The sequence below is a fragment of the Myotis lucifugus genome, unplaced genomic scaffold (genome assembly GCF_000147115.1).
Source record: "Myotis lucifugus unplaced genomic scaffold, Myoluc2.0 scaffold_297, whole genome shotgun sequence".
Classification (NCBI taxonomy): domain Eukaryota; kingdom Metazoa; phylum Chordata; class Mammalia; order Chiroptera; family Vespertilionidae; genus Myotis; species Myotis lucifugus.
In genome coordinates, this window is record NW_005871345.1 from 660,516 (window position 1) to 670,879 (window position 10,364).

The 10,364-nt window shown below is 55.5% G+C and overlaps 1 protein-coding gene across 1 annotated transcript; it reads right to left on the minus strand.

Moving 5' to 3' along the window:
* Nucleotides 1–594: 594 nt before the first annotated feature.
* Nucleotides 595–5,600, minus strand: MMP14 (matrix metallopeptidase 14). Its single transcript, XM_014465491.2, has 9 exons — nt 5,425–5,600; nt 5,055–5,177; nt 4,387–4,691; nt 3,749–3,910; nt 3,326–3,483; nt 3,010–3,148; nt 2,740–2,890; nt 2,174–2,289; nt 595–1,819 (listed from the first exon to the last, which is right to left on the minus strand). Exons 1-9 carry the CDS (start codon nt 5,478–5,480, stop codon nt 1,488–1,490), a joined length of 1,542 nt encoding a protein of 513 aa, XP_014320977.1. The 5' UTR covers nt 5,481–5,600; the 3' UTR covers nt 595–1,487.
* Nucleotides 5,601–10,364: the final 4,764 nt, after the last annotated feature.

Consider the following 10,364-nt stretch of genomic DNA (forward strand, 5'->3'; position numbering starts at 1 on the left):
AAGACAATTTAGCCGAACTGCCAGCACCGTTCACCCCATTTTCGCCTTGGGGGGGAATGCCCCACCCCTGACATCCCTCTCTTTTTACTTTTTGGAAGGGTCTCTCACTTTCCCAAGTCCCCAGTACCATGACCACCTTAGGTGGCTGAAGGAGACTTCAAATGGATGGGCTGGGTGGGGATGAGGGGAGGGCAGGACACAGATAGGGTGGGCTGAGGGGTGGGGCATCAGGAAGTGAGGAGGTAACCTGACCAAGAAACAAGAAATGCACAGGCACCTGCCCTCTCTGAGGCTTGCTGACTCGGTGCTGCCTGCTGCTGGGAGCTTTCTGCTCTCTAACTAGGTAGCTACTCTCATGAAGGGCCAGTTGCCAGTCCTCACATGTGCCATCTTTGCTCCTTTTTCTGGGCTCCTTCCCCTTCCCCTTCCCCTCTATGCTATCTGGTCAGAGGGAAGGCACTAAGCGAGCAGGTGTGCCTTTCTTGGGCTCTTCCTCTAGTGCCAATAAAATGTGCCTTCCCCCAGGTACCAGTCCACCCTGTGCATCCCCGATGGCCTGCTCAACCTTCAGCTGTCCACTCCTGCTGAACCTCCTTTTGGTCCCATCCTATCCCCTCTGACTGCTCTGCCCCTGGCACTTGCCCCAGCTGCCTGCATTTAAGCAAGCTTCTTTCTCTGTGGCCTTGAGGCTCACCCCCAGGGCTCCGGACTGAGTCTCTTCCTACAGAGACTCACCCCAGTAACTGCACTCACTGGCCTCAGCTCTTCCAACCTTGACATCCGCATCCGAGGCTAACATTTGGGAGAGCAGGGCTATCAAGGGTTTCTGCAGCCTCAGTTCACTCCATAATGGCTCAGGCTCCTTCCATGAAGTTCTTGGGGGCAGAAGGATGGGGAGAGGCAGATCTTTGTGGAGAAGACTGATCCTCTCTGAACTTTCCTCCCTAGGTCTTACGGTGGCTATGCAGCCCCACCCCTTCACCCTCTCTCAGGGTCTCCCCCCACAAAAGGTTAGATTCCTTTTAGCCAGAAAGAGTGGTGGGAGGCTGCCAATTGGGTACACCTGGGGGCCTGCCGGGGCTGGAGTGCCCAGAGCCTCCTGAGGTCAGAATTCAGAGGTTAAAGGTATGTCAGGGAATGGAAAAGGAGCAGATGACCCCATTTGACCTTTACCAGTGAGGTCTGAGGGTCCTGCCTTCAAGTGCAGAGCCAAGACATTCAGATGGGGCTGGACATACACCAAGCTACAGGGGCCCTTGAGGGGCAGGGACTGGAAGGGGTGGCCCCTGTTCAGCCCCCAGGGGACCCATCTAGGGAAGAAGCAATGCCAGGGTTGAGGTGGGAGGGGCCAGTCATGGAACAGAGAAGGGAGGCGGGGTGGGGAGAGAGCTTGGATCAGGTGGGAGCAGCCCACCCACCACCATCTGCTGCCACTGGCCTTCAGAGGCAAAGTCCACGTGGTAGGAGTGGGTGGGCAGCGATGGGGGTCAGACCTTGTCCAGCAGGGACCGCTGGCAATAGAGCAGTCGCTTGGGGGTCCCGTGGCGTCTGAAGAAGAAGACTGCGAGGCCCACTGCCAGCACCAGCAGCAGCAGCAGCACAGGCAGCACCACAGCGGCCGCGCTCACCGCCCCGCTGCCTTCCTCGTCCACCTCGATGATGATCACCTCCGTTTCCTCCTCAGTCCCCCCGTCTGGCCGGCCCTCCGAAGGGCAGCCCATCCAGTCCCGCAGGGCTGACTTGGGGTAGCCTGGCTCTACTTTCAGCTTCTGGTTGTTGAATTTCCAGTATCTGTTCCCCTTGTAGAAGTACGTGAAGACTGCAGGGGTCAGCAAGAAGGTGGCAAAGAAGACACAGGTGGGGCGACATCCAGGAGACACAGAGAGAAGAGCAGAAAGAAAATCTGTCAGTGTGTGGCTGGCTGAGTTAACCTCTCCTAACAGCAGTTTCCTCAGCTGTAAACGGGGTAATTCTAGTACCAGGTTGGAGGAGGGGTGGGGTCTACGGGGTCTGACACATGGAAAGCACTAGCCCAGTGACTGACCCATGGCAAAGGCTCCACCTTATTATCATTGTCATTATTTCCCCACAATACTCTCCGTCTTTCTTCTTCCTCTCTCTTAACTCTTTGTTCCGATCCTCCCCTCACAGACACTTCCCAGGCCCTTCTCACCTTCATCACTGCCCATGAATGACCCTCTGGGAGACTCAGGAATTCCTTCCCAGATCTTGATGTTTTGGGGGTAGTCGTTCTCCACCATCCTGAGCTCCTCGTTGAAACGGTAGTACCTGGTGGAGAGGAGAGGAAGGAAGTGGTTGGACACTGGGCACTTCCTCCGAGGGCAGCAGGACCCGGGACTGAAGTCACCAGTAAGGTAAGGACGGCTGTGGACAGGGGTTTTGAGTAATGAGGGCCTGCAGCTGAAAGCAGCGGAAGGTGGGAGGGAGGGCCCAGGCTGTAAGGAGCCACCAGCAGCCCTTAATGACAGTGCTAGGCTGCTGGGGCGGAGGCACGGTGCCGGGGCAGGAGGCGTCAAATGACCAGGTCTGAAATGGTGACCCGGTCACTTCCCACTCACTCAGCACCCAATGGAGGCTGCTCATTGCTAGGCAACAACAGAGGCTCAGCCAACTCCTTCTCCAGGGAAACAACCCAGGCATAAAGTGGGTCTTCCTCCAGAATTGAGGGAATCTGGTAGCTGAGGAGGCAGGCCTGGGGACAAGGGGTTAAGGTCTTACTTGTTTCCCCGGAAGAAGTAGGTCTTTCCATTGGGTATCCAAAAGATGGCGGCGTCAATCCTGTCAGTAGGCAGTCCTCGGCCCAGCTCCTTAATGTGCTTGGGGTAGCCAGGCTCCAGGGAAGCTTCGTCAAACACCCAGTGCCTATCTCCTGGGGAGACAGAAGGGCAGGATGTAGGGTCCACTTGGGTTCTAGGGTCTATGGAGGAGTCAAGTGGAATCTGCTCATCCAGGGAGACTCCCTAGACCCAAAGACTAAGGCCTGGTTACCTTTGAAGAAGACAAATTTGCCATCCTTCCTCTCGTAGGCAGTGTTGATGGATGCAGGCAGGCCCCGCCAGAACTGGCCGATGGGCATTGGGTAGCCTTCCATCACTTGGTTATTCCTCACCCGCCAGAACCAGCGCTCCTGGGAGGCAGTCGATGTAAGAGTACATTATGTCTTGTCCCTTAGTCCTCAGATTCAGTTCCCGAAGCTCCCCCACTGCCTCCGTTTTAGTTTTTAGTCCTCATGCTGCTGTTTCCACCCTGCCTCCCGGTCATGGAGCCCTTTTGTCCTCCAAACGAGCCCACTTCTTCCTCTCACCTTGAAGACAAACATCTCCCCTCGAAGCACAGCCACAGTGTCAAAGTTCCCGTCACAGATGTTGGGCCCATATGTGGGGTTTTTGGGCTTATCAGGGATAGAGGGCCTGGAGGTGGTCCTGGGTTGAGGGGGCATCTTGGTGGGGCCCGACTTACTCCCTGGGGCAGAGAACAGGGGAGCACTTCAGACTTGGTGGCAGAGGGAGAGGAAAGGACAGGCATATGGGCAGACAACGCCCTTGGAAAGGGTAGAGAGAGGCTGAAGCAATCAGCTAGGAAAGAACAGAAGAGGTGGACTCAAAAGTGGGAGCAGATAGAGGCAGAGTCAGGAGGGGGATGTGGGGCGACGGGAAGAAACAGGAAGGCCAAGAAGACACAGAAAGGAGCAGAGAGAAAGGAGCAGATGCGGGCATGGACTACTTGCCATAAAGTTGCTGGATGCCCCGGCGGTCATCATCGGGCAGCACAAAGTTCTCCGTGTCCATCCACTGGTAAAAGGGCGCCATGATGGCCGAGGGATCACTGGAATGCTCGAGGCCCAGGGCATGGCCCAGCTCATGCACGGCCACCAGAAAGATGTCATTCCCTGGAGGGAGGAGAGAGACTATGATGGCGGCGGGATCCCTTCCCTCAGGCTCCCAGCTTTCCCATCAGGGGCTTTAGTTTCACACCCAAGCCTGCCTGCTGTTTTCCACTCAAAAAAGCCACCAAACCACCATGCTCTTCTGGGAGGAGGTGAGCGTGCTCTGGGACTAGATCCCAAGCCCAGGAGACTTGTGTTGAGGGAAGCTGAGGGCTCTATCTGGGCCTCTTTCTCCCAGGATGACATTTGTCTGGATAAGCGGGTGATGGGGAGGCTTTGAAGTCTTTGACTGAGGAGTCAATTATTGGGTGAGAGAAGGAACCACATATAAATAGTTTAAAACTGGATTCCTGCTTTGTTGGAAGTCAGACCCAGAGATCTTTGTGGTCCCTGGTAGCCCTGAGATTTGGGGGTATGAGGTTTCGGGAGGAGGCAGGAGAACCCTGTACAAATGATCTTTGACTCTCCCCAGGGCTCACCATTCAGATCCTGATTTTCGACAGTCCAGGGCTCAGCAGAGTCAAAGTGGGTGTCGCCTCCGATGTGGGGGCCTGGGAAGTAGGCGTGTGCGAGGAAGCCACCCTCGCCATCGAAGGGTGTGCTGTCGCCATGGAAGCCCTCAGCAAACATGATCATGATGTCGGCATGCTCATGGCCATTCTCGATGTAGGAATAGGGTATCTCTCGGAAACGCAGCGGTGTGTGACTCTCCCACACGCGGAATGCCTTGCGGATGGCCTCATAGGTGCGATACTCGCCTACCTTGGGGGTGTAATTCTGGATGCTGAGGTCCAGCCACGTGGGGAGAGGATTAGAGTATGTTAGGATCACAAGGGACAAAATTCTCCTTCCCTGTACTCTCCCAAGTCTGACTGAACTGCTCAGCCACCTTTGCCACCTCCAGATGCCTTTGCCTCAAGTACTGAGAGCTCAGGGACCCTTAGGCTTTGGCTTTCTGGCCCTGGGGTGTACCCCTTTTCCCTTACAGGCTGTATCTCTCTCAGGGTTACAGCCATCTTCCTCCCCACTCCCAAGGATGCATCCCAGGAAAAGGTGAGTATGCCTCTGAGTCTCTGAGTCTCTGTAAGCACAACTGAGAGGGAAGGGTAACCTGATGTGAGTAAGGCCACTTGCCTGTTAGACTCACCAGAAAGTAATCTCGTTATGCTGCCATTTGGGGCCCTGGATGGCATAGCGCTTCCTTCGAACGTTGGCCTTGATCTCAGCCCCAAACTTGTCTGGAACACCACAGCGGGGGCGCTTCATGGCCCTGAGGTAGTTGAAGTGTGAAGACGGGTCAGTATAGTGTATGAAAGAGGAAGGTCTTTGGAGGACAGGGGGACTTTCTGGGCCCAGGGTCAGTGTGAGGAAGGTTAGGGTAAATAAAAAGGCCCAGGATCAGCATGTGGCGATGAGGTACAGGGGCACGCGTCAGGCATTCAGGTAGCAACTTCCGTGGTGCTCAGTGTTTCGTCAGTGTGTGCTGGGCAGAATCCCTGCCAGGGTCCAGCACTTACTTCATGGTGTCTGTATCCATCTTGCCTGTCACTTGCAGACCGTAGAACCTCTGCATGGCAGCGATGGCAGCTGAGAGTGACTGAGGTAAGCGCTGGGTGTGGGTACGCAGGTCCCCAGGGGGCAGGTAGCCATATTGCTGCAGCCAGGCCTGTGGGGAAAGGGATGAGGCTTAGAGCATCCCCACCTGGCCCAAGGGAAGCCTCCGCCTCCTCACGTTACCTGGCATGCACCCTCCGCTTGCCGAGGAAAGGGCAGTGAGCCTCCAGCCTGGCTCTGGCAGTGGGTCTGGAGGAACTCCAGGGCTGGACCTGAATTCTCGCCCTGGCCCCAGTATGCCTTGTCCTCTTGGAGCCTCAGCTCTGGACTTTGGCTACAGCTGTCTTCATGGGAACTGAGTTTAACTGAGTTCTCAGATGTCTTCTCAGGGTAGAGAGGGGAGAGGCTGAGGCCTTCCTGGGAGGGGGATGCCAAGCCTTCAGGACCCTCACAGCTGAGATTTTTTTAAAGAAAGGAGGGCAGAAAAGGAGCGAGGGCTGAGGCTGGCTGCTGATAGGGGAAGTTAGGGCTTCTGCAGGTGGTGAGAAGTGTGATGCAGCCAGAGCCAGGTTCCTGCTACTGTTTCCATCCAAACGGCATCTGACCTTGGGCCTGGGACCTGCACTGTCCATTTAAGGATCGCAGTAGAGGGAGTGGGAGACGGGAGTGAGGTGGATACTCGGTGACTGTATTTTATTTTAGGTACGTTGTGAATGGTATAATATAAATGCTGACATATAAAAGCGGGGGTGGGGAACATTTTTCTGCCAAGGGCCATTTGAATACTTATAACATCATTCTCGGGCCATACAAAATTATCAACTTAAAAATTAGCCTGCTATATTTGGCCAAACATTTAATTAATTCACCTCTAATGCCCTGGCAGGGCCAGACCAAATGAATCCACAGGCCTTTATAATCCTCACCCCTGCGCCTTAAAGTAAAGTTAGGTTTTTGGTGTTTGATTGAAAGGACAGCCCTCGCTTGTTTTGCTCAGTGGATAGAGCGTTGCCTCAGACTGAAGTGTCCTGGGTTCGATTCCGATTCCAGGCCCTAATCCCTGGTCCCCGCATTTGGGAGGCAACCAATTAATGTGTCTCTCTCACATGGATGTTTCTCTCTGTCTCTCCCACTCCCTTCCACTCTCTCTAAAAAAAAAAACAACCCAAAAAACAAACAAACAAAAAAACAATGGAAAAAAATCCTTGGGTGGGGATTAACAAAACAAAACAAACCTGTAAAACCTCATTGAGAAGAAAAAAATCAACCTTCATTGTAAGAGCAATGGAATATTTTCCTAAAGCCTGAAAAGTAAAACGAGCCAAATTATATATGGGATATGAAAATACTTGGATTTTCCTACAGAGAGACGCTATCCCGACAGCTGGTCCCTGACCCAGTGTTGCTTTCCTAAGCAGTCCAGAGGGGCTGCATGTTGCCTGGGATGGGAGCTTGAGGTGCAGAGGGGTTGAGGCTACTGGTGTTAGGTGCTGTGCCCTCCACCCTAGGTTATTAGGATAAATCTCCATGTGGCCCTTCACCTCTAGGCACACGCCCTAGTGATGAAACAGTACTCTTGCATAGGGGCTAGAGGTGATTCAGGAGCAGCTGATTGGGGACCTGAGCCTGCAGGGGCAAGAACTGCAATAATGGGCCCTGCCGGTGTGGCTCAGTGGTTGAGTATCGACCTATGAACCAGGAGATCATGGTTCAATTCCAGGTCAGGGCACATGCCCAGGTTGTGGGCTCGATCCTCAGTAGGGGGTGTGCAGGATGTTTCTATTTCTCTCCCTCTCCCTGCCTCTCTGAAACAAAAAAAAAAAAAAAAAAAAAAATTAAAAAAAAAAGAGAATTGCAACATGGTTTTGGGAAGTGATCCCCCAAGGATGATGGAGGTAGGGCCTGAGATGTAAACAACCCAGCCCTTCCCCAGCCAACAGGCCTGGCCAGAGTCACCCTAGCACCACCTGCTCCAGGGCCCCACCTCAAGGGTAGAAGGAGTGAAGTTTAACCCCTGGTACACCAGAGGGGAGCAGAGAAGGGCGCTGCAGGCGTGGGCCGCTCTCCAACAGATGAATGCTTGCCTTGACCTGTGCTGGCTGACGCCTCAGCTAGTGCCCGCAGGAAGCCTGCTGTGGCATATGCCTGAGCACTCAGGAAACTTTCTGTGCCCCTAGTCTCACCTGCACGATACACACCCCAGGCTTGTGACCTGGGTAGGAGTTCAGCTTTGGGGAAGGAGTAGTGACCTAAGCGGAACCGGAAGTCAGGAGGACTGAGGTCAGGCCTCCTCAACCCTCAGGAAGCAAACCTGAGGGGAATTCTAGGACAGGATGACAGAAGGGTGCGTGGCAGACAGGTGGGGAGAATCCACAGCCAAGGGCTCTGGGATAAATCCCTCTCCCTGATGAGTCTTTCAGGAAGGCAGGCAGATGAAAACATTCACACCCACAACCTTCACCCCACACCCAATAGTTAAAAGTAGAGACTTAGGCAAAAAAGGGACATCCCTGGAGTCAAGGGAACTGAAAAGCTTGGAAAGGAGGTGCCCTGCCCCACTCCTCCACGCCTAGGCTTTCTCCTCTCACAGGGGCCAGCTCCGAGCAAAGCAAGAACCACAGAGCCTGGGACTGGAACCACAGAAGAGAGGACTCCTGTGTCTGCGGCTGGGAGGGGGCAGGGCTGAGTGCCAGACAGGGAGGAGAGGGCTGTTCTGAAGCTGGTGCAGGACTACGGAGGCCTGGTGGAAGGAACCCGGCTGCCTGAGGCCTGGGCCACCCCAGCTCGGCCTGGAGAGGGAGCAACTCTGTTGGGTCAGAGAACTTTATTGGTTGGCTTTGTCTTGAAAACTGAGTGGTGGAAGGTATTCCCCTAGGCCCGTGGTTGGCAAACTGCGGCTCTCGAGCCACATGCGGCTCTTTGGCCCCTGGAGTGTGGCTCTTCCTAAGCCTTAGGAGTACCCTAATTAAGTTAATAACAATGTACCTACCTATATAGTTTAAGTTTAAAAACTTTGGCTCTCAAAAGAAATTTCAATCGTTGTACTGCTGATATTTGGCTCTGTTGACTAATGAGTTTGCCGACCACTGCTCTAGGGCAGCGATTTTCAACCTTTTCCATCTCATGACACACATAAACGAATTACTAAAATTCTGTGGCACACCACAAAATATAATTTTTGCTGATCCGACAAATAGGTATAATTTTGATACCTTCACACTGGACGGCTATTGTTGTGTTGGCTGTTGTCATTTGTTATTTGACAATCAAAGGGAAAAGAGGTCAATGGCCCTGACTAAACAGTCAGGTATTGCACGAGTTTTAAAATTCTTGCGGCACAACAGTGAGCCGCAGCATGCTGCAGGCCAGCTGAAAACTGCTGCCCTAAGGGAAAGTCAAGGGAACCCATCCCACCTTTGGCCCAAGAGTCGAGCGGGTATGGGGGGCGATCTCTGGCTCTGAAGCAGGCCCGGATGGGAGCCTCTGGGCCTGCTCCTCCCTCCCTCTGCCTCCCACCCCTCCAGAGCCCAGAAGCCAAGGGTGGTTCTGACACTGGGACTGCCCATGACCCACTTAAAGCAGAGACAGGGCTGCTGCCCCTCCCGTAGGGGGCCTAACGGGGCAGGGGCAGGGAGAAGGCAGGGCAGGCCATGATGGCAGTGGGCTGCCCCCAGATGCCCAGGCTCCTACTGTTGAGAGCTCTCCTTTCAGGCCTCAGTGCACACTTCATGCCTGGAAAGAGGACGCCTCCTCGCCTCCTCCTCCCGGCCAGTGCCAGGATTGGCCACAGGGCAGGTTTTCACACTTCCTGGTCACCCCCATTCCTAGGGCCACCTTTTCCTTTCAGCCTCAGAGCCCTTCAGGACAGAGTGTGTTCTTTCTGGAGAGATGGTTCCTTGGGGATGGAACCAGGGCGCCGAAGGGGTCGGAGGAAGCCAAGTCCAGATCCCCTCCCCCTTCTCGGGCACTTCCCAGCCCCTCCAGACCGCGCCCAGGCACCCAGGCAGGGCTGAGTGGGTTGGGATGTCCCAAAATAAGACGCTGATCAAATCCGTCTCCCACCTTCACCCCAAAATAAAAGGGAGAGAGAGGAAAAACCTCCTCAGACAACTCCCACGCGACTTCCTCCTGGCCGGGTGGGCCAACGTCGGCGAATGGGTGGGGGGCACCGGAGTCGGTCAAGACCTGTGTGGGCGCCCGGGTCCAGGCCCTCTCCCCACTCCCCGCTGTGCGACGTCCCCAGTTTCCATGCAATTAACGCAGAAAAACAATGAACAAAAACAACAAAAAAAGGCCTAAAGGCGCGGAGGGGCGGGAGGCAGGGGAGGAGGCGGCGGCCCCGGCGAGCCCCCGCTCACAAGGAGAGCTTTGTGTGGACGGAAGGGCGGCCAGGGCGCCAGCGCCGGGGACCCTCGACGCCAGGGCTCGGGGGCCGGGACCCAGAGATCCGCTCGGGAGGCGGGGGCGGGTGGGGGTCGGGGCCGCTCCGCCGTCCACCCGCGGCCCCACCTGGGCGCTGATGCGCGGGTGGAGGGCGCGCCAGCGGGCAGCGGGGAGCGGGCAGTGGCCGCAGCGTGGGGAGCCGGGGCCACGGTCCCCCCGAGCCCTCCTGGCCTCCCCGGCGCCGGTCAGCGCGGGCGGGAGAGCTGGAAAGTTGCAGAAACTGCAAACTCTCGCACATGACAAGAAACCAAGACAGCGCGGGATCTGAGCGGAGTCCAAATAGGTCTCAGGCTCCCAACTGGTTCCAGAGCTGAGCGCGGAGCGCAGAGTGCAGAGCGCAGAGTGGGGACTGGGGAGGTGGGGTCTGGGGCGGTGGGCGAGCGTCTGACCGGCTGTGAAGTTCTTCCCAGGAAACGCAGTGGGGAAGAAGGCGGCGGCGGGGTGGGGGGAGGAGGCAAAA